Source organism: Lithobates pipiens, unplaced genomic scaffold (assembly GCF_037356315.1).
Source record: "Lithobates pipiens isolate NorthernLeopardFrog02 unplaced genomic scaffold, aLitPip1_a1.2 Scaffold_8, whole genome shotgun sequence".
NCBI lineage: Eukaryota > Metazoa > Chordata > Amphibia > Anura > Ranidae > Lithobates > Lithobates pipiens.
In genome coordinates this window covers 535,795,499-535,819,806 of record NW_027507903.1, presented here as the reverse complement: position 1 = coordinate 535,819,806, position 24,308 = coordinate 535,795,499, and the positions used below count along the sequence as shown (strand labels likewise).

The 24,308-nt window shown below is 42.7% G+C and overlaps 1 protein-coding gene across 5 annotated transcripts in view; it reads left to right on the top strand.

The window, feature by feature from the left end:
* Positions 1-17,267, top strand: part of PSD4 (pleckstrin and Sec7 domain containing 4) — a 135,197-nt gene extending 117,930 nt beyond the window's left edge. For all 5 annotated transcript variants that reach the window (XM_077469586.1, XM_077469585.1, XM_077469588.1 and 2 more), the window contains exons 14-16: positions 8,658-8,802; positions 11,667-11,810; positions 11,930-17,267. In XM_077469586.1, coding sequence (XP_077325712.1) covers positions 8,658-8,802; positions 11,667-11,810; positions 11,930-12,184 — 544 coding nt within the window. In that variant the 3' untranslated portion in view covers positions 12,185-17,267. The remainder of the gene's footprint in view (positions 1-8,657; positions 8,803-11,666; positions 11,811-11,929) is intronic.
* Positions 17,268-24,308: the final 7,041 nt, after the last annotated feature.

The following is a 24,308-nucleotide window of genomic DNA, read 5'->3' as shown; positions in this document are numbered from 1 at the left end:
GGGAGATGCTTGAGATGACCAAAAAGATCGAACTGCACTAAAGTCTGCATGGTCGGCCAGACTGAAGAGCCAAAGAACTTCCCTTGTAAGCTCTGCTGTGGAAAGCCAGTTGACTATACTTAGCAGTGAGCCCACACTATAGAACGAGATATGTGCTACACCAGAGGTGTCAAACTGAAATTCATTGTGGGCCGCATCGGCATTATAGTTGCCCTCAAAGGGGCGGCTGTATCTGTAAGCCCTTGTACACACGGTCGGACATTCTGACAACCAAATCCGTTGGATTTTGTCGGAAACTGTTGCATACACACGGTCGGACAAAGTTGTCGGAAAATCCGATTGTACATAACGTGATGACGTTATTTCGTTACGCCGGGACTACGTTCAGGCTAGTAACCAATAGCTTTGGTCTAGGAATTTGATCTGAGCATGCGTGGCACTTTGTCCGTCGGAGTAGGCTACACATGATCGGAGTATGTCTGATCGGAGCATTTTGTCGTAAAATTTTACGGACAAGTTGGAAAACTTGGTCCGTCGGATACTCCGACGGAAACAGTCCGATGGAGACCACACACAGTCGGGTTATCGGACAAAATGGTCCGATAGGACACATTCCGTCTGAATCTCCGACCGTGTGTACAAGGGCTTAGAATATATACATTTATACAGAGCTTTTTTTTTTTTTTTTTTTTAAAGAACAGTGGGTACGGCCAACGTGCATTAACAGTGGGAGAATTTTAAAGGGGCAATGAATGGCAGGTGTGCGTTTATGTGCACAGTTCAGGGATGTGCTATGTACAGAGTTCTGGGAGAGAGGCTTTACTAATTAGAGCTCACTTGGAAGCAAGAAAGCATTTAGCTTTCAGGATGTTAATTTAATATGACAATGTAATATTCAGAAAGTACAATTGTTTTTCTTTTTAGATTTAAGTCAAAACAAACTGAAATAAAAAAAAAAAAATTTAGCACTCTGACAGTGAACTTTGACTGGTAAGATTAAAAAATATGTTATCTACATTTGAGCCCTTTGGTCCAAAAGAATGATTGTAGAACAGAGAGAGCTCTGAAAGTATGGCTAAGGCCGCGTACACACGGGCGGATTGTCTGCCCAACTAAGTTCGTCAGACAATCCGACAGACAGTCCGTCCAAATTTTGAATGAACGGACTTGACCACACACGATGAACAGACAGTCCGCTGAAAACTTGCGCGATGACGTGTACAGCACGTACGACGGGACTAGAAAAACGACGTCCAATACACTGCAATGCAACCTTCGGCCGTGTAAATCCTTTCTGAGCATGCGCCATACTTAGTCCGTCCAACTTGCCTACACACGAGCGGACTGTCCGCTGAAACCAAGTTTGGACGGACAAAAACAAGTTTGGACGGACAAAATTACGGAAATTCCGAAAGACTAAGTCCGTCAGACTGTCCGCTGAAAAAGTCCGCTGAAGCCCACACACGAGCGGATTGTCCGCTGAAACACGGTTCAGCGGACTAAGTTGGGCAGACAATCCGCCCGTGTGTACGCGGCCTAAGGCTTATTAACTATATATTGCTTAAGTCTTGTGAACTTTAAAGTTGCAATTTTTTAGATGGTAATCAGCAAAACATCTTGCAAAATAGTTTTGTAGCCAAGAGCTGTTCAAAGTTTGATGTCATACCCAGTGTGGAACTAAATATATCATACATCCATTGAAAATGATGTTCTTGGAAAAATTCCAGCATCCCAGGCAAACATAGAATTCCATGCAGATGAATTTGGCCACCAATCTGTAACAAAATGTTTGTTCCTGCTGGTTCTTGGGTTACAATCTACTGAACTGTGGAATGCATTCCCCGCTCTATGATTTTGCCCAGCACATTTCATGGAGAGCCAAAGCTGCATTTAGCAATTGTTTTGCATAGCTGTTATGAATAAATCATTATTACGCTTTGTATCCTCGTTCTTGTCAGCCAGATAGGTTGGTTGTTGTGTTTTTAGTCTTCACAGTACTCAACCTGTCAGTGCTGAGTTTGTCTAGTGAATATAAATCTTTGGCGTGAAAAAAAGGTTAACATCGGTGGGACTTGCCTTAGTCCTGAGACTACACTTATTTTGAGAGACGGTTGTGAGAAAATGAAGGTTGCTTATGCTGGCCATGCCCATATAGATTAGTGAATGATCAACCATAGATTTGAAGGTTTGTATTGATTGCAAATTAATGTTTAAATCAGGGCTCGACAAATCCCAGGCAGCTCATCCACCACTGGCACCAGGAGTGAGCAACTCCCACTGCCCAATGCCCTGGACATGCAGAGCAGCTGCTTTCAGCTCCAACATCTTAGGCCCCTTTCACACTGACGTCCCGTTCAGGCCCGCCTGTCAGTTTTTCAGGCGGACCTGAACGGGTGCTCCATAGAGCTCTATGGAGCGTCGGATGTCAGCGGTGACATGTCCGCTGACATCCGACCCGCTCCGATCCGAAAAAGTGTGACGGAGGAAAAAGCAATTTTTCCATCCGTCTGCGGATCGGATCGGGTGACGACGGGCACTGCGGTCCGTCGTCATCCGATCTCCCATAGGGGAGAGCGGCGCTGTTACAGGTCCGTCCCTGCGCAGTGTGCAGAGATGGACCTGTCATCTCCCTGCTCAGCGGGGATCGGCGGAGTGATGCCCGCTGAGCAAACGGATATCCACGGGGCGGATCAGAACTGATCCGCCCCGTGTGAAAGGACCCTAAAAGAACAAAAAAAAAAAGAAGCAACTTCAGCTTTGCTGCCCACCCCCCGCAGCAGAGCCAAAGTTCCCCCTCTTCCTCGCATACCGGCACCCCTGTGCACTCTCCACCCCTTCCGCCAAGGAGATCCACCATGGCTGTGCGGAAAGGCTCCACTGTATCTCCCCTACCCCCACCCTTCCCGCCATCCCCCATGTGACACATGACTACAATACACACACCAAAACCTCAGCCCCAACAACCTCAAGCGCCTAATCCCTATGCCCTGAGAGCCTCAAAGGGACATGCATCCCTTAAAACCAGCCAATGAGAAAGCCAGCCCATCCAGTAGCACCGCAGCTGAATGAGACAGCCGCCGATCCCCAAACAAACCAATTAACACAAAAATTGCCCACAATTGCCTGCCCCATGGGACCGGCAGGGCAAACACAAGCAGTCTATAGCTTCCATCCTATTCCATCTGACTCTGTCACTTCACACTCCCAACAGAAAACGGACTCAGAAAAAAAAAAGATACACTGCACAAAACATCCGGTGCATCACATCCTAACACACTCTCCATACACACAAGTCAAATGCCCATGATGCCTTGCCCCAGTTCTCTCCATGAGCAAATCCAAGAAACCTGCCATCTCTGTTGCCGAAAACAAAGTCCTGCCAGTCAAAAAAAACTGTCTCCAAACTTTTTTCAGTTGGCTCTTAGATTCCAGGAAAATTTGCCAAGCCCTGGTTTCAATCACCACACACCATAATAATCACTTTTTTTAATAACCACTATCTATTTGTGGTATCACATAATAACTGCTGCAGTACGATGTGCTATTTTTTTTTTTTTTTTTTTACAAATGGCACCCCAACAGCCGTCAGATGGATATGCATTGCAGCACAGCGAGTAGAAACTCACTAGCATGCATGGCAATGCACTGGTAAAAAAAAATAGTGCATGCACTGTTTTTTGACAGCACATTGCAAAGCATGTTAGTGCGATGCAATGCATATCTGTCAGCTGGGCATTAGGGAGCCTCAGTGCAGTAAAAAAAAAAAAAAAAGAGGGGAATTTGTGAGAACTGGAGCAGACAGGATCTGGAGCAGTTGTGTATGCCAACCATTCAACTACAGTTAGGTCCATATATATTTGGACACGGGTACAATTTTTTTCAGGTATTTACCAAAACATATTCAAGCTATAGTAATATAATGGATATGGGCTGAACCTGCACACTCTCGGGTTTAATTTGAGGGTATATACATCCAAATCGGACGAAGGGTTTAGGAATTACTTATTTTTCAAGGGACCAAAAGTAATTTGACAATTGAATGAAAAGCTGTTTCATGGCCAGGTATGGGCTACTCCTTCGTCATTTCTTCATCAATTAAGCAGGTAAAACATCTGGAGTTGATTTTAAAGCCTCGTACACATGATCAGATTTTCGTCCAGGAATTGTGAGATGACAGACTGTTTGCCTAAAATCCGACCGTTGGTATGATCCATCAGACAATCGTTGTCCACCTTTCCGCTAAACAAATGTTGGATGGCAGGCTAGTAAATTTTCGGCGGACAACAGTCTGTTTTCATAATTTCCTATCGTGTGTACACAAAAGTCCAAAGTAGAAACACGAAACACACATGCTCAGAATCAATGCTCACCAAACACGACATTAGCAGAAGGTGCCCAAAGGGTGGCGCTCAAGAGCTGAAATTTGACATAGTACGTCACTACGTTCGTGTTTGTTGGCCGACAATTGTGTACCGTTGTATGCTAGAAAAGTCTGATGCTTTGTCTGCCGAAAATCCAATCGTGTGTACGAGGCTTAAGTGTGGTATCAATCAAGAGAAGACTTCACAAGAGCAAATACAGAGGGTTCACCACAAGGTGCAAACCATTCATAAGCCTGAAGAATAGAAAAGCCAGATTAGGCTTTGTCAAAAAACATCTAAAAAGCCAGACCAGTTCTGGAAAAACATTCTTTGGATGAATGAAACTAAGATTAATCTATACCAGAATGCCGGGAATAAAAAAATGTGGAGAAGGCTTGTAACAGCTCATGATCCAAAGCACACATTGTTATCTGTAAAACATGGTGGAGGCAGTGTGATGGCATGGACATGCATGGCTTCTATGGCACTGGGTCATAGGTGTTTATTGATGATGTGACAGAAGACCAAGGCAGCCAGATGAATTCTGCAGTGTTTATAGATATACTGTCAGTCCAGATTCAGCCAAATGCACCAAAGTTGATTGGATGGCCCCTCACAGACAGATGGACAGTGATCAAAAACACATTGCAAAAGCAATTCAGGAGCTTTTGAAGAAAAAGAAGTGGAATATTCTGCAATGGCTGAGCCGTTGAAAATAGGTGGACTGTGTATAAAAATGTTTGCAGTTCCTAAAATTTGTACTTGATATTTATGCTCAACCCCTTGAATTAAAGCTGAAAGTCTGCACTTCAAATTCATTTGGATTGTTTCATTTTAATTTTATTCTGGTGCAATACCCCACAACATTTTTGTCCCATTTCCTTACTAAATCATGATATAAAATGATATGCTAAAGTTATTGCAAACAGATTAATGGATCTCCTCCCATCTCTTATACATGCCGACCAGTCGGGCTTCACAAAAGGTCGCCAGACTTCTGATGCCACACGTAGGATGGTTAGCATTATCCATCATGCCGGGACCTGGGGAGTGCCTTCTCTGCTTCTATCTTTGGATGGCATTCGATCAGGTGCACTGGCAGTACCTAGCCATGACATTACAGAAATATGGCTTCTAAGGCTATGCCAATAATGGCATTTTTTTCACAGCCATCAGCTCAAGTATTTTGCTCCTCCATACTTTCTAAACCTTTTAACATAAGCAACCGTACAAGGTGGGTGCCCTTTGTCTCCCCTTAATTTCAATATAGTCATGTAGCCACTGGCTGAAAAAATCGGATTCCCTGGCTTCTGTACAAAATACATTATAAGGATTTAGTGAAGTTTCATATTATAAAGTGAACAACGCAAAATCATTTATCCTACCATTAGGGTTACCCGCTGAACAGCAAACAGAACTAGAAAGCAAATACTCATATGCATGGGCTACAGAATCCATCTCCTACCTAGGGTTAAAACTTACAAACACTACCTCCTCTCTTTATTGCGCAAACTATCGATTCCGGTCCCTAGCTCCTTTTTTACATCTCTTCAAAATATTCTGGGATGTTACCTATGGCAAATCCATAAAGCAAGATTTTTCCGCTCCATCCTCTTAAAACATAAATCAACAGGAGGCGCAGGGCTCATACACTTCAGGGACTACTACAACTTAGCTATACTTGCTCAACTTAACCATTTGCCGCCCGCCCTATAGGCAATTGACGGTGGCAAAGTGGTTGCATAATCCTGATCGGACGTCATCAGGATTATGAGCCGCTGCGCGCCCCCGGGGGGCGCGCATCGCGGCGATCGTTGTTGCGGGGTGTCAGTCTGACACCCTGCAACTACGATCTCGGTAAAGAGTCTCCGATGGAGACTCTTTACCACGTGATCAGCCGTGTCCAATCACGGCTGATCACAGTGTAAATAGGAAGAGCCAGTGATCGGCTTTTCCTCACTCGCGTCTGTCAGACGCGAGTAGAGGAGAGCCGATCGGCTGCTCCTCTGACAGGGGGGGTCTGTGCTGATCGATTATCAGCACAGCCCCCCTGAGGATGCCCACACTGGACCACCAGAGACACCAACAGACCACCAGGGATGCCCAGCAAAAGGTAATCCTCCCTACACCACCAGGGTTGCCAGTCAGTGCCACAATGGATGCCAGTCAGTGCCCATAATGGATGCTAATCAGTGCCCACAGTGGGCATAACTGATTGGCATGCATTATTGTTTGGCACTGATTGGCATCCATTAGTACAGTATAACATAATACAATGCCGCCTATGAGTGCCCACCTGTGCCGCCTATGAGTGCCCACCTGTGCCGCCTATGAGTGCCCACCTGTGCCGCCTATGAGTGCCCACCTGTGCCGCCTATGAGTGCCCACCTGTGCCGCCTATCAGTGCCCACCCATGCCCATCTGTGCCGCCTATCCATGCCCATCTGTGCCGCCCACCCATGCCCATCTGTGCCGCCCACCCATGCCCATCTGTGCCACCCACCCATGCCAATCCGTGCCCATCCGTGTCGCCCATCAGTGCCACATATCAGTGTCCATCAATGCCACCTCATCAGTGCTACTTCATTGGTGCCACATCATTGGTGCCCATCAGTGCCGCCTTATCAGTGCCCATTAGTGTAGCCCCATCAGTGAAGGAGAAAACGTACTTATTTACAAAGTTTTGAAACAAACAAAAAAAACATTTTTTTTCAAAATTTTCCGTATTTTTTTTATTTGTAGCGCAAAAAATAAAAACTGTAGAGGTGATCAAATACCACCAAAAGAAAGCTCTATTTGTGGGAAAAAAATTATAAAAATTTCATTTGGGTACAGTGTAGCATGACCGCGCAATTGTCATTCAAAGTGCGACAGCGCTGAAAGCTCAAAATTGGTCTGGGCAGGAAGGTGTTTAAGTGCCTGGTATTGAAGTGGTTAAAACCTGGTTTACACCAGAATTTGCATGTCCTTGGTTCAGCATTGAAACATCCCAAATACCTGGTCAAGACCTTAGAACCTGGTTACTCAGTTTAGCCCAGGTTACAACTAACAATACCACCCTATCACCCACCATTATTGCCTCAAGACTTGTATTTCACTACCTACTCGGACTCCCCCTACAGAATGCCATTACTAATATCTATATTTTCTTTAATCATCCCCAACCCGTCCACATGAACATGGCAGGATAAAGGGATATGCTATGTGTCAGATCTTTACTCTAACAACCTCCTTAGATCCTTCACATCACTACAAAACTTTTCCCACTTACCCAGGACTACTATCAATATCTACAACTTACCCACTATCTACTGCAAAACCCTCAGATACACACAAAGGTACATCCACAAATATGGCAATATCTCTCGACGCCCCACAAACACACAATGGGCATTACACTATTCTACAACCTATTAAATTGCAAGACCTCCTTCAGTAAAACTGCCTTTACTAAAATGGAAAAAGGGCTGTGGCTGCTCCTTCAGAGATTCTCAATGGCTGTTAGCATTTAAAACAAACTTCAGAGCCACTAGGTCAAACCTTTGGGAACTAGTACACAAAACTACCCTTAGATGGTATGTCAAACCCCATCCAAGATTTACACATTTGATGCAGCTACACAACCCTTATGCTGGAGACAATGCAGAGGTGTAGGTAATTTGTACCACCTTCTTTGGCAATGCAACCGACTATCTACACTTCGGTAAGGAGATGAAATGCGTCTCTCCAAAGTAACAGGATTATCAATAATCCCAGATACAGTTTATTTCTTTGTTCTTTCTGTGAAAAACAATACAAATATTAAACTATAATTTTATTCTGGTGGCATACAGAGCGAAAAGTATGACAATTGTGCCTGTGTCCAAATATATATGGACCTAACTGTATCTTCAACCTGTTCAGTTAAACTTTATAAAAGAAGCTGATTGGTTGCCATGCACAACTGCTCCGGCGTCTGACTGCTCCAGTTTTCATAGATTTCCCTCATTTTTGCTTACACAAAACTGCTGCCTCTGCTGTTTGCAGTCAATACATAGATGCATAATATTGCGGTTGTGATTTATATGCCATCAACACAACAAATGGCACCACATTGCAGCAACGCATTTAACTTGTCTTGTGGTAATGCATGCAAACTTCAGAGAATTATTTTGAATGTGTATATTGTGAAATATTGCATCCAAGTCTTAGAAGCCGCCCATATCAGGAAAGATGAATGTCTGAAAAATAGAACATGGGGAGTTGTGGAGCATGTCTTTTTGGGCACATAATAATCCTATAATTTCTCATCCTTAGGACACCAGAAGAGATGACTTCCTGGATTTTACGGATTAATGTAGTTGCGGCCATGTATTCTTCACCACCCTTTGCAGCAGCGGTGGGCTCTCAGAGGAGATTTTATAGACCGTTTCTCCCCTCAGCCCAGACCAAGCTTGATCTGGTAAGTGTTTTTGTATGATATTTGTGGTATAAAAACATATTCTAGAGTTTTCAACTTTCCTTTATGTCCAGAGTCTGCATTCACATGTGTGTGTGTGCAGGATTGCTCTTTACCCTGTATTTCAGCTGGGATTCAGATTGCTCTGAACCCGAAAATTCCCAGAGCTGAGCATTTTCAGGTTAATCAATCTCTGAGCAGACCACAATCTAGCAAGGAGACAAATATCGAAATACTATGATTGCCAAAGCTTGATTCAGGAGCCAGGCACTTCCCCAGGAGAAGTGCTATCACTAGGTATGCACAGGTAAAAAGACATATCTGTTCCACCCCCTCTGTTTTTTTGTTTTTTTTTTTAGTTGCTAGGGTTCTGACAACCCCAACCACACATTGTCTGTGGTTGTTAGGATGCAGTTGGCTGCCTGCACCATAACAACCAATGACATATCTTGCACTGGTCGCCACCTGCATCCTAGCATACAAGCAACCAAGGATTATAGGCAGACACTAGTGTCAAAAAATGGACCGTTCATGTCCACAAAGCAAGCATTCTTAAAAGGATCAAGAAAAATTTGCATTCACAGTCAGTTTAGTGTTAATTTTCTGAAGTTGAATGCAACTAAAGAATTTAAATGCCACTAAACATGTCCAAACCTGCTTTAAAGCAGGAAAAAAAACTAAATGCAGGAGTGCCAGTGTGCATGAGGCCTAAAAAGACAGAGGGGGTGGAACAGAGGAACTGAGTGGGAACCCTGTAGCTGGTGGTGGCAAATTAGCTTAACATTAGTAATGACTGCAAATTGGGCTTCTATCAGGGGAGGAGCAGAGAGGCTGAAACAAGGGAAATAAAGAAGGGATTGTGTATATATGGACCTGTATTTTGCTTATAAGTTTTTTTTCTTTAACACATTAGTGAGCCTCAGTGACTAAATAAAACATCTTCTGTAGGCCAAAGTGAGCACATACAGTAGCATTATAGAGGGCTATTTATGGTCAATGGTATGAGACAACCATAAACAAACATTTAAACTATATTAAAGTGATTTTTTTTATTTTTTTATTTTATTATTCTTATTCAAATGTTGCTGAGGCATACAGAAGTAATGCAACATTTAAAGGATAAGTTCGCCTTTGGAACATGTTACATGTTCCACCCATATTTAGGGAGAAACGTGTCACATGTTCCAACTTCTGCCTCCTCTGCTCCCGCTCCCCCCTCCCTGTGACAGCAGACAGGGAACCTTCTCCTTGCACCCGCTGTCAGAATTTAAACAAAGAGTGAGTTCTGTGAATGAATGATAGTTCTACCATCAGCCTCCGTGGCCAGTGGCTTGTAGTTCTCAGTGAACTGTGAGGATGCTGGTGGGAGTGCTCTTCTAGTCCATTGATTCTTCCTGCCATTTAGTAACTGCCTGCCCGTACCAAGTGTCTGCAGGATCTTGGCATCGTATCGGCAATCTTCTGATTATGGGTGCTATGCCTCACAGGCCGCAGAGTAAAAAAATTATAAATGCACATTTTTTTTACCTGTAAGAATCAAAGGTGAACTTATCCTTTAAGAGAAATCCCCGTTCTTTAGAGATTATTTCATGTTATGGAATGCATATAATTGTAGGAATGAGAGACCCATCCAAACATACTTACAGCCTTATGCTGGGTACACACGTAAAGTTTTTTCGTTTAACCTAGCGGGCTGAACGGGAAAAAAAAACCTGAGTGGTTGCTGTACTAACTAAGCGATGTTGATGTGGCAATATCCCTGCTGAGCTATTGTGTTCAGCCTTTCTGGTTTGTTGGCTTGTAGTTTTCAATGCACTACCACAGCGCTGTGGAGCACTGTGGAAATTCATTCATGCTTTCTGTCAGATTGTTGCCTGTACTGGATGTACAGACACAGATACACTGACAGATCTGCAGGAGACCTGCATGGCACCAGTGTTTTTTTCCTGCTCGCTGATGCAATGCTTTACAGGCTCCAGAAACCAAAAATAATAAATGCACATTTTTTTTACCTACAAAAAAAAGGTGTATTTATTATTTTTTGTTAAAAGGTGAACTTATCCTTTAATATATGTCAGGTTACCAGTCCAGATGTGGTGGCTACGGTCATTTTTTTTTTTTTTTAACCTGGTTTATTCCTTTTATTATCTGCCAGTAACATACTTTCTATCCTAGGATGACCATGACAATCTAATGCTTTACAGCATGTATGGATGTATGGACGAATCTTCCACTGCTGTTGTATTTACAAAATAACCAAATAAACTGCATAGTTACATAGTCTGATTTGAAAAAAGACACAAGCACATCCAGTTCAACCAGTAAAAGGGAGAAAATCATACAATACCATATACACAATCTTATACCCACAGTTGATCCAGAGGAAGGGAAAAACCCAGCAAAGTATAATCCAATTTGCTCCAGCAGGGGAAAAATTCCTTCCTGATCCCCCAAAAGGCAATCAGATATTCCCTGGATCAACTTTACCTATAAATGTTACTGTCCAGAGTCCGATTGGATAGAAGGGCTGTTTGGCCCATAGTTTTCTCCATGGCTCCTTCGGTTTTTCAATTGAGGGATGGCTGGCGGGAGGCGGCTGACACCCACTGAGTGAATTTCAGCCAGTTCATCAGGCATTAGAAGAAATGTGAACCGTTTATGACTGTCTTTAGAGAAAGCTGCTATGTAATGGCCACAGCAGGTGTCAGGGACTGTGAACTTGCACACAAACACCACATCATCACACCTAAGAAAGATAGGAAATCTGACAGTTTTAACCATTCAATATATATTAAAAAGTACGATGTCTTCCGGTGATGCATTGATTCTATTCTGTAATAATGTAACATTATATAATCTCTACGTAGGAAGAGCAACTTCAGTCCCATGAGTCTTTGATGGACAGATTTACAGATGACCTAACTGAGCATCAGCGAAATCTTCCAGACCCAAAGAGTAAAAGTCGAGACTCAGAGGACTACCATTTGCGGGAGGAGTATTTACGATACGAGGTAAGGGGAGGAACAAGTTCTTTGTACACTATAGCTATGAACTTTGGGGTTAATGGGGCAGTTCATGAGATTTCACCATCCTCCATTAATTTTGTTGCACTTCATCTGCTTCCATCCAGAAACTAAGGTACGAAACTTACGTGAAGCTCCTCGTAGTGCGTTTGGAAAGCGGCTGTGAAGATCTCCAGACTTTTGAGTCTCGGCTGACGGAACCTGATGGTGGTCACGGAGAGACCACTGGACTAAAGAGATCCTACTCGAGTCCTTCTCTTATCCCGGAGAGCTCCCCCGTGACGGTGAAAGTGAAACGCAACATCTCAGAACGACGCACGTACAGGAGGATTATACCTAAACGCAACAAAAATCTTGTGTGAGAAGAGGACTTCTGTTACCTGGCAGAACTGAGCAATTTTTCATGGTACTTCCTGGGTGCAGTGTAATTGGGACCATCGGGTGCCTTATTTTTGTTGCTTTCGCTGAACTTGGCAGAGACCACCAGAGGACTGTATGGATGGTCTCTCCATATTTCAAAGGGATTCAAAATTCCTTTAATAAATGAACAGAACCCTATGGGATTCTGGTCCTATACTCGTAGGTTTAAAATAAGGAACAGTGTTCTTTGGTTACTTAGAAAGTATGGAGTATAGATGAGGTTAATCTTGTGATTCTTTGTGTCATTTAGGAATATGCAGGCTACAAAATTTTACATAGGTCAGCATATCTTGTTTATTGACATTGCTTTTCCTATATATCTAAAAGCTGTTTTCATCTCTTGCTGTTATCCTGCAGTTTTTATCTTTGCCTCTAGCTGGCACTCTTGCACTGTTTTAAGCAACTGTAGACACTCGGTCTATAAATTGTATCTTTCCTTTGACCTGTAGTTGAAGGATGTCATATTCTTCATGGCAAGTCTTAATCCAGCTTCGTTTCTCAGTCACATCCTCCAAAATGCCCAGTGGCATATAACAATACATTAGGCACTGTAAAATTTTGTCTTTAAAGGATTTCCGAATATATGCCTTTGTCGTGTTCAGTAAAATGAGAACAAGGCGATTATGAACTAGTGGCTGAGATGTCTGTTCATATGGCATTCCTTGTCATCCAGTGGCATACTGATCTGCAACACAACATGCATCTGAAAGGACATGGCTGTAATGGAGAAACACTAGCAGATATTGCTTTTTCCATTTTTATGTTTGGCATGGAAGGCTTCCCCCATTTTTAGAGATCTCACAAAGCCCAGTGATGATGGTAACTTTGCTGAGAAAGTCAAGCATAGCCTTTCAACGATGTCCTGGATTGGTGGCCAAAATTTGCCCCCCTTGTAGTTGCATCAGGGGAAGGTATAACAACTACAAGGAATTGATGCTGATAGAAAGTAAAGTTTCTGTATAATTAAAGATAGAAAAGAGAGAAGCTTTGTAAGTTCTCAGTGAGGTTCCATGATTAGTTGGCAATGGACTTTATTTAACGTTCGCGGGCTACTCAGGCTTCACCTCACAGTGTGAGTTCAGTTTTTTTTTTTAATCTGGTACAGTAAAATTGTGAACTTGTAAATAGTATTTATTAAAGGAACCAATATGGAGGCTACCCTTACTAACATCTCCTGGAAATGCTAATTGCCTGGCTGTCACACTGCTGCAATGAGGCTGCTTTAGTAAAGGAGTTGAGAAAGTTTGCACCAAAAAATTAGCAAAGATGCACTTTAATTATCCAATCATTTAAAAATTGTTCTAATTATTTAGTAATTCAGTGTGCATTCCGTACATTGAGTCATTGACTCATAATAAGAATGCAGATCATCACTCTAACTTAATTTGCTGAATTCTGTGCTCTACATAGGAGCAGCGGAACAAGAGTTAAAGTGTACGGTATGAAAAGCAAATAAAAAAGACATATATAGTACTTCTGTGCAATACATACACATTTCTCAATTTCTACCTTTTGTAAGACCATGCAAGTGTATAAAAACACCTGTTCATATGCTAGGAATTCACTTAGCTCTTAAATCTTAAAGTGGAACTTTAGTCAGAAAATTAAGTCCTGCTATATCACTTCAAGCTGGCTCCTTTTGCAGGTATAGCTATGTACAACATTAAAAATAAGTGTCTATACCAGATATGGCAAACCTTGGCACCCCAGATGTTTTAAAACTACATTTCCCATGATGCTCATGCACTCAGTAGTGTAGTTGAGCATCCTGGGAACTGTAGTTCCAAAACATCTGGGGTGCCAAGGTTCGCCATCACTGGTCTATACTGTTTAAAATCCATTAATACACACTGTCTCATCCCGCTCTGCACATGCTCAGTTGCTCTCCATTTTTAGGCATTGTGCTGAATTTCTAGCGGCCGATCTGCTGACAGCCAAAATATTTGCTGCTGTTCTGGGGCTCTGGGCTTCAGCAAAATGCCAGCCTCCGGCAAGAATAAATGGGAGCAATGGTGGAGGCTATTTACAGCACACACTAATTTTGGTAGCATAATTATTAATGTGGAATGTATGTCCCTTGCTAAAGAACATTATTTTTTATCAAGTTGTTATGGTTAAAGTTCCACTTTAAGTTTGGGCTGACAACAGCATTTTTGTGGATTGAGTGTTGTCAGTCAGATTTCTTTTTCCAGACTCTCCTCCCTCTCTACAACATGAGGTCACATTTTCTGTAAAACACAAGAACTAGGAAGGCTATTAGATTAGATTCCTTGAGATAACACATGAAGTATGCATAGGACATAGCATAGCTCTGAATTTCTGGCAAGAGCAACAGATCATTTTTTGCACTTGTAAAATAGATATCACAAAATACTTTATATGGTATATAGAACGGACCAAAATGTAGCGAAGGCAAGAATTTTATTGTTCGAGTATACATAGACTTTAAAGGAATCTGTCTTTAGTGAAAGGCGTAGGCTGCAATAACTGTGACGTTTTGAAAATACAAAAAAAATACAAATTGTTAAAGCGGAGGTCCACCCTAAAGTGGACTTTCCACTCATTGGAATCCTCCCCCCCTCCGGCGCCACAATTGGCACCTTTCAGGGGGGAGGGGGGTGCAGATACCTGTACAGTACAGGTATCTGCACCCACTTCTGGGATAGCTCTCTGCGGAAAGGGGCGTAGATTCACGCCCCTTTCCGAAAGTCCCCCGCTGCCTGCTGGGAAACGCACAGATCCCAGAGGCAGAGGGTCCATCCTTATTGCGCAGCGCGACTTGCGCATGCGCAGTAGGGAACCGGGAAATGAAGCCGAAAGGCTCCACTTCCTGATTCCCATACCCAAGATGGCGGCGGCAGCACCCGAGAGACGATCGAGAGATCGGCTTCGGGTGCCCACATCGCGGGCGCGCTGGGCGGGTAAGTGTCCTTATTTTAAAAGTCAGCAGCTGCAGTATTTGTAGCTGCTGGCTTAAAAAAAAAAAAAAAACGCGGAACTCCCGGCGGACTCCCGCTTTAATCGTGATTTCCATACTTTGAATAAGCATACAGCCATTGCCAACCAACAGCTAGGTAACTAGCGTTTTTAGGAGGTTAGGTCAGTTAATTAAGACATGTTTGTTATCTTTCTTGTCCCACTGTGCCCATGTTTACAGTACCTGTTGTGCCCAAAAGGAAATGTTTAAAGCAGCGATCCCCAACCTCTTTTGGCACCAGGGATCGGTTTCAGTCCCCCTTTAAAGCAGTCCCACAGTGTCCTCCGTTCCCCATTCACATCACAGCCGCCTTTACATTAATGTAACGGGGACTGCTCTGTAATGGGGGGCTGTGATGTGAAGGGAGAACAGAGGACACTGTGGGACTGCTTTAAAGGGGGACTGAAACCGATTCCTGGTGCCAAAAGAGGTTGGGGATCGCTGCGTTAAACATTTCCTTCTGGGCACAACAGGTACTGTAAATTTGGGCACAGTGGAACAAAAAAGATAACAAACATGTCTTAACTAACCTAAGCAGCTTATAGCACTGTAAAGGGGGCACTGTGATATAAAGGTGACAGCACAGTAAAGGGGGCACAGTGCCCCTTTACAGCGCAGTTCCCTTTATATTACAGTGCCCTGCAATCACAGCCTCCTCCATAACGGCGTCCCTGCAGTATGCCCCCTTTCCTCTCTACCATCACACTTCCCCATTTCAATCTCTGCCTCCCCTGCACAGGACTCTTACCTTGGCAGGCCGCACAGCAAGAGGAGCAGCCTGTGATAGCCATGTTTGGACCACGCTCACCTCTTGCTGCGCGCTCCGGTCATCAACAGACCACAGACCTACACCGGTTCATGACCCGGGAGTTGAGGATATAAGTCTTTCTACAGATGTCTACAGTAATGTATCGCTGCTGAAGCATAACCTTCTGTGTGTTCTGAAATCCCTGCATGGAAACAAGCAAACCATTCAAGTGGTGTTCATAGGTAATTCTCAAATATATAACATTTATTCCTTACCATACAAAAACTGTCAGACATACCATACTGTGATATGTATATGGTAGACAAAGCTGAATTTCACACCAGGGACCCATTTGTACTGTCTATGGCCTTGGAGCTGTCCATCACTACACACTCCTGATCTGTCCATCACCTCTTTTATCCAACAGTTCTTAAAAACTAGAAGTGCAACAATTCTGATAAAATTCTAGTCTGTGAATGTCTAGATGGCTAGCAAGCAAATGTATGCATTGCCTGATTTGTGTACCTTTTTTTTTTTTTGAAAATCGGAGGTAGGCAGGTCTCTGCGTAACCATATTCTATGGCTGCTTGTCCATCACTATAGTGCAGAAGAACCAACAAAGGCAGTGGAGCTGGATAAGGTTCAGTGATAACATGAAAACCTGATTCCTATATGAAAAGGTCTTCTACCTTTTAGTGCCCATCCACACCAGATAAGTTGCACTGTGCTGGGCAGCCTTGCCCAATGGAGTCCCAAAGCATAAACAAAGCAAAAAGCCTTGTCCCTTATGATGACCGTTTACATCACCATGCTGTGTGCACTGAAAAGGGTAAAGCATGCAGTACTTTTTTCAGCTAAACATGGTGTGACATAAGTGGCAGTGCAGTAGTGAACGGGTTCTTAAGGAGTTTATAGCAGCTGAAAGAAAAGATATCATAAAACCCCTTCCGGTCTCCATGAGCACATAGAGAAAAAAATGAATAAATACTATTTACAAGGATCATTTTCCGGGCCTGCGTTTGTATCAGATGAGTCAGACAGGTGGAATTTCAAGAGCCGCATTTGCGCTGTTCTGCCACTGGATTAATCATTAGGAGGTTGTGTCCCTTGACCCTTTTATGTTTTTCTCTGTAGAGAGATGATGCTAATGGTTCCAGTGAACATATAAGTATTTGGTACTATTTCTGTGCAATTACAATGACTTTGGATTGCAATTTGTGTTTACACATCTGTAAAGCGTTATGTTCTGTACAATGTATCACATGCTGCTAAGGACCAATATATATTCAAATAACCTAAAGCTGGTCTAGGTTAGACTTGTGCTTTGTTGTCTAGTTGAGTCCATTCCTGTATTATAATTGGATTGGGGAATGATCTTTTTTTTTCCATAGGGTACCTGCCGCATAAAGCCCAGTTGAAGTGTCATAAACGGATATGCAGTCAGATAGACGAGCTCCATTTTAATAGTCTTGCCTTCACTTTCCTGTTACAGTGCATGTGCAGTCTAATAGGCACCATTAAAGAAGAATTTCAGATATAGATATGTTTATATCCAGCTTGGACCTGTGTAGCTATGCATGCACTATACCTAGCCTATCCCCCCTAGAAACTGGAAATCACCGAAGTAGACACTGCTACTACAGGGATCACCGCTAGTTTCTGTGTTCTGTGTTGAGTAAAAAAAATTTTTAAAAAAGGGAGGCGCCTCTAAGTGCAGAATTAAAAGCTATTTAATTCCCCAAAAAGATTAAAAACACTTACAAGATCTGACCAATTAAAAGGCATGTAATCATTATTGGTGCAGGTGGTCCAGCAAACAAGGAGGTCCCCGGCATGTGAGGGTTCTCAGGGCTGTTTTATATGCTGCGGCAGAGAATCCAAAGCCATAGAACTGCCGGTAAGCCGATGAATAGTCACACTGACCAAGTCTGCAATGGACGGAGATCCCGGAAGTGACATCAGCGGTGAGAGACGGGAAGCAGCGTCGACTGCAAGCCAGATGTAGTCATCAGTAAGGGACGCGTTTCGGAACCTCTAATTGGTTCCTTTATCAACCTAAGATTAGGTGGATAAAGGAACCAATTAGATGTTCCCAAACACATCCCTTATTGATGACTACATCCAGCTTGCGGTCCACGCTGGTTCCCTTCTCTCTCACCGCTGATGTCACTTCCGGGATCTCCGTCCTTCGTAGACTCGGTCAGTGTGACTATTCATTGGCTTACCGGCAGTTCTATGGCTTTGGCTTCTCTGGCGCAGCATATGAAACAGCCCTGGGAACCCTTATGCCGCGTACACACGGTCCGCCGGACCACGATACGCCGCACAATTCGATCGTGTGTGGGCTCTAGTGGACTTTTTCATCGTAAAGTCTGGCGGACTTAGAAAGTAGTTTTGACTCAAAATTTGTCCGCCGGACTTGGCTTTCAGTGGACAATCCGTTCGTCAGTGTGCTAGTCCGGCGGACTAAGAATGACGCATGCTCTGAAGCAAGTACGAGAAGGAAGCTATTGGCTACTGGCTATTGAACTTCCTTTTCCTAGTCCCGTCGTACGTGCTGTACGTCATCGCGTTAAAAATTGCGGGACTTTTGGAGCGTCCATGTGTGGCCAAGTCCGTTCGTTATAAAGTCCATCGGATTGTTTGCCGGACCAATTCCGCCAGACAATTCGATCGTGTGTACACGGCATTACGCACCGGGGACCTCCTTGTTTGCCGGACCACCTGCACCAATAATGATTACATGCCTTTTAATTCGTCAGATCTTGTAAGTGTTTTTTTGAGGGCACGTGTAATAAGGAGTGTGGCTGTTCTCATCAATGCCAACACAAAGCCCTGGAGTGTGAGGGCATGATCACAAAGACAAAACTTTGAAAGCATTCCTAAGCAAAAATAATAAGTATGACTCAGATAAAAAGTCATGAGACTTCAATTGGGCTTTAAGCAGTGTTAGCAGGTTTGAGGGTCACACGGTATTCATAAGAAAATGCTACTGTCACAATACTATCACTTCCCATGGGAACAGTGATATCATTAAGGCAGGTCATAGATTATGTGATTTTTCTTTCCTGCAACCCTGGGTTGCTGGAAAGAAAGTCGCTTAATTCCCCCATTAAAACAGTCAGTATTGGGTGAATCCCTCCCGTTGAGCTATTGTTCTTAATGGAGCAATTTGGGTACAATCAGTCTGCCTATAGATGGATCGACCCTCAGCCAGGCCCTGCTGAACCGGCCGGTATTCAAACCACCTATGCCCAGCTTAAGAAACAAACCACCTCATGCTGCAATGATGGCATTCGTTCCTAAAACATTGTGTAGATTAGCAAATAAAATGGACGCTTTTGTCTGTCTGTAAGGGACAGGTACAAGTTGATCCAGCTGGATTTGGTGCATCTAAAGGCATAATGTCATTTTGCTGCACCACTTGCTTTACATTTAATTCTGGAATACTTTTGATAAGCTGTATATTATTGCTGTCTTACTGTATGAATGGATCTTCCTCAGATTCACTCCTGTTGTCACAAACTTGGAGAAGACTGTCTCAGGTTAGCCATACATCTAAAGAGTCTGCCACATAATGGAGACAATTCATACACAATTGTAATGGCTGCTGGGCATGAATGAGACCATCGGTATACTTATAAGGGCAGGTTGGATCATATTGCCCAATCACTTTTAATTCCAAATATAACAGAAATGCGTTGGCTCAGATCTGCGATGCCTTGGAGGCGTGAAGGAGAATCACTTGACGTAAATAAAATATATTTAATAGAAGATTGTTAAAGGTCTGATTGTTTAGTTGCAAAAGATCAGATCCATTGTGTGTGGTCAGCCTTTATTTACTGTGTAACTGTCTGCACACACCCTGGATTCTCTGCGTTTTCATGTGGCATCAAGATGTTCAAAATTTTATTTGTAAGACTTGTTATAGTGTTAGAATTGTTCAAAGCCATTGATGTTATCTGAGCCTCCATCCAAGCCATCCCTCCTATCAGGTACTATACATAGCTTTTCATGTATGCAGAAGGGGTGGCCTGAGTGCTCCCCACTTATTTGCACTGGAATAAACAATAAAAGTGTTTCTCTTGAGTGATTTGTAGTTATTTGCTGTACGTCTGAGATTGGGATATGTTGGAAAAATGTCTATAAATTGCAGATCCAGATAGGACTCGAGCAATTTTTGCTTTTCAGTGCTGTTTAATTTGACTATTAAAGTAGAACTATGACCTCTGATTAAAAAAAATAATAATATAAATATATATATATATATATAATATAAAATATAGTGTGTGTATGTGTATATATTATAGTGTGTGTATGTGTATATATTATAGTGTGTGTATGTGTATATATGTATGTGTGTGTGTGTATGTATGTATGTATGTGTGTGTGTGTATATATATATATATATATACACATACATACATATTACAGTGTGTGTGTATATATACACAGTATCTCACAAAAGTGAGTACACCCCTCACATTTTTGTAAATATTTTATTATATCTTTTCATGTGACAAGAAATTCAAGAAATGACACTTTGCTACAATGTAAGGTAGTGAGTGTACAGCTTGTATAACAGTGTAAATTTGCTGTCCCCTCAAAATAACTCAACACACAGCCATTAATGTCTAAACCGTTAGCAACAAAAGTGAGTACACCCCTAAGTGAAAATGTCCAAATTGGGCCCAATTAGCCATTTTGCATCCCCCGGTGTCATGTGACTCGTTAGTGTTACAGGGTTTCAGGTGTGAATGGGGAGCAGGTGTGTTAATTTTGGTGTTATCGCTCTCACTCTCTCATACTGGTCACTGGAAGTTCAACATGGCACTTCATGGCAAAGAACTCTCTGAGGATCTGAAAAAAAGAATTGGTGCTCTACATAAAGATGGCCTAGGCTATAAGAAGATTACCAAGATCCTGAAACTGAGCTGCAGAATGCCAAATTTTTTTAAAACGACCGATTTTTTAGGAGCAGTGTTTTTAGTGAAACAATAAAAATGAAATATTTCTTTAACCACTTCACCCCTGGAAGGATTTACCCCCTCTCCTGACCAGAGTACTTTTTGCGATCTGGCACTGCGTCGATTTAACTTACAATTGGGCAGTTGTGCAACGTTGCACCCAAACAAAATTGACGTCCTTTTTTTCCCACAAATAGAGCTTTCTTTTGGTGGTATTTGATCACCTCTGCGTTTTTTTGGGGGGGGGGGTTTGTGCTATAAATAAAAAAAAGACCATCAATTTTGAAAAAAAAGCTATATTTTTTTTACCTTTGCTATAATAAATATCCCCCAAAAATGCTGTTATGTATTCGTCTACATATTTTTGGTAAAAAAAAATTGCAATGCACATATTAATTGGTTTGCGCAAAAGTTATAGCGTCTATAAAATAGGGGATAGATTTATGCCATTTTTATTATGAATTTTTATTTATTAGTAATGGCGGAGATCTGCGATTTTTATTGTGACTGCGACATTGCGGCAGACACATCGGACACTTTTGACACTATTTTGGGACCTTTGGCATTTATACAGCGATCAGTGCTATAAACATGCACCGATTACTGTGTAAATGACACTGTCAGGGAAGGGGTTAAACACTAGGGGGCAATCAAGGGGTTAACTGTATTCTCTCACTGTGTTCTAACTGTAGAGGGGGGATGGGCTCACTAGAACATGACAGAGATCGCTGCTCCCGATCACTTGGAGCAGTAGATCCCTGTCATGTTGCTACCGTAGGCAGAACAAGGAAATGCCTTGTTTACATCTGTAGGCATCTCCCCATTCCCCTCTGTGTCACGATCGCGGGCCACCGGCGGACATAGTCTGCGGGCACACTCACGCCCATTTGCGCAGCCGTGCCATTGTGCCGACGTACATCACTGTGCGCTGGACGGCAAGTGGTTAAATATCATGGCGTCAGAGGGGCAGGGGTCATCCGTTTACATCACCGCAAGGGAGGATCCAGGTGTCCTCCCTTACGGTTGCAGCCGAGACCGGAAGTCCTATCGTTTGTCACACTGTTTGCATTGTTTTTAAACTGTAAGTTATTACATGTGTTTTGCTATAAAATGTTTTTGGATTACTGCACTATGGAGCCCACCTTCTCTCATTCCATGTAATACTTTATTTGATGATCCCTATCTAAGAGCGGTCTGTGGATACCTGTGGAAATAATCTGTCTGCTGGGGAATCGGTGTTCCATTTATACAAGAGGCTTGACTAGACCTGTGAGGGGCACCATATGAGGTGAGAGGCTGGGGCAAACTATTGGTACACAACGGATGGTGACACTAGGATAAATTGGATGACCTCTATTCCTTTTTTGCACAAAGCACTATATATATATATATATATATATTCACTACCTCTGATTGGACACCACTGACAACACTCTGGATGCAACATAACCCCAAACACACCTCCAAGACAGCCACTGCCTTGCTAAAGAAGCTGAGGGTAAAGGTGATGGACTGGCCAAGCATGTCTCCAGACCTAAACCCTATTGAGCATCTGTGGGACATCCTGAAATGGAAGGTGGAGGAGCGCAAGGTCATTAACATCCACCAACTCTGTGATGTCGTCATAGAGCAGTAGAAGAGGACTCCAGTGACAACCTGTGAAGCTCTGCCTTAGAGGGTTAAGGCAGTGCTGGATAATAAGGTGGCCACACAAAATATTGACACTTTGGGCCCAATTTAGACATTTTCACTTAGGGGTGTAATCACTTTTGTTGCCAGTTGTTTAGACATTAATGGCACTGTGTGGAATTATTTTGAGGGGACAGCAAATTTACACTATTATACAAGCTGTACGCTCACTACTTTACTTTGTAGCAAAGTGACATTTCTGCAGTCCTGCAGCACTTAAACCAGTAGTAAGCCCAAAAGCAAATCTATTATATTGCAGTTTACAAATTCATAGATTAGATGGCTGCATTCTTTTTCTTTTTTAGGCTTTATTTTCACTTGGTGATCTGGCCAGTAATCTGTTGTTTTTTCAAAAGAACAAGCTCTCTTCCAGATGGATCAGTTTACATGGATGAGACAAACCATTCACCACTGACAGGTACTTACAATGGTCAGCTTTTATTTATTTGTGTAAAACCTTTATATAAGCTGTATATTTTTGCTGTCTTACGGTATGAATGGATCTTCCTCAGATTCACTCCTGTTGTCACAAACTGGGAGAAGACTGTCTCAGGTTAGCCATACATCTAAAGAGTCTGCCACATAAGAGACAATTCATACACAATTATAGTGGCTGCTGGATCTGAATGTCCCATATAACCACAATGATGCAGCCACTGACCTTGAACCGAATATCCTGGAAAGTCAAGTAGGCCTTAGAAAGAATTGCTAATAACAAAGCTAGTGGTAGTGATGGTATCCCAGCTGAGTTATTTAAAATCCTAAAAGATGATGCTGTTAAAGTGCTGCACTCGATATGCCAACAAATTTGGAAAACTGAACAATGGCCACAGGACTGGAAGAGGTCCATTTACATTCCGATAACAAAGAAGGGCAGCACCAAAGAATGTTACAACTACCGTACGATCACACTTATCTCATGCGCTAGCAAGGTTATGCTGAAAATTCTACAAGCAAGGCTTTGGAATGTGAACCGGGAGCTACCATATGTACAAGGTGGATTTCAAGAGGCAGAGGAACTAGAGATCAAATTGCCAACATTCGCTGGATGACCTTCACGTAGAACATCATGTGTCCAGGTCATACAGCAATGGCATAGTTATGCCGTGGGGAAAATAATTTGACCCCCTGCAGATTTTGTAAGTTTGCCCACTTGCAAAGAAATTAAGGGTCTATAATTTCTCGTCCTAGGTGTATTTTAAATGATAGAGACAGATTATCTACCCAAAATCCAGACAACTCATTATGTGTATAGCGCCAGCTCCTAAAGAGCACACGCTATGTGTTTTTTCATTTAACATTCCTGGAACTGCAGTTTGGTTTTGGGTTCAATTACACCAAATTATGGTCTCAGTACCAGTCTGGCTGGATTGCACTGTGTTCAAGTGTTCTACAAGTCTGTGGCAGAGACTTTCCTTTATCTGAGCATTCTATCGGCTGCTAGGCCTAGTGGGAGAAGGTCTATCCGATAAGGGTGAGGATCCAGTTATGAATGGCTATTCTCTGGATTTCTAAAGTGAGAGACTTCCTATTTGACTAAGTTCCAAGAGTACCTGAACTTTCTACCTAAAACCCTCTAACCCTCATTGAGAGACCGTGTTTTGTCTACTCCTTTTTGCAAATAAGTGGATCTGGTGTCAGTCTCTGCAGTTCTTGGCACATCAACGGTAAGCCCAAATCAAATC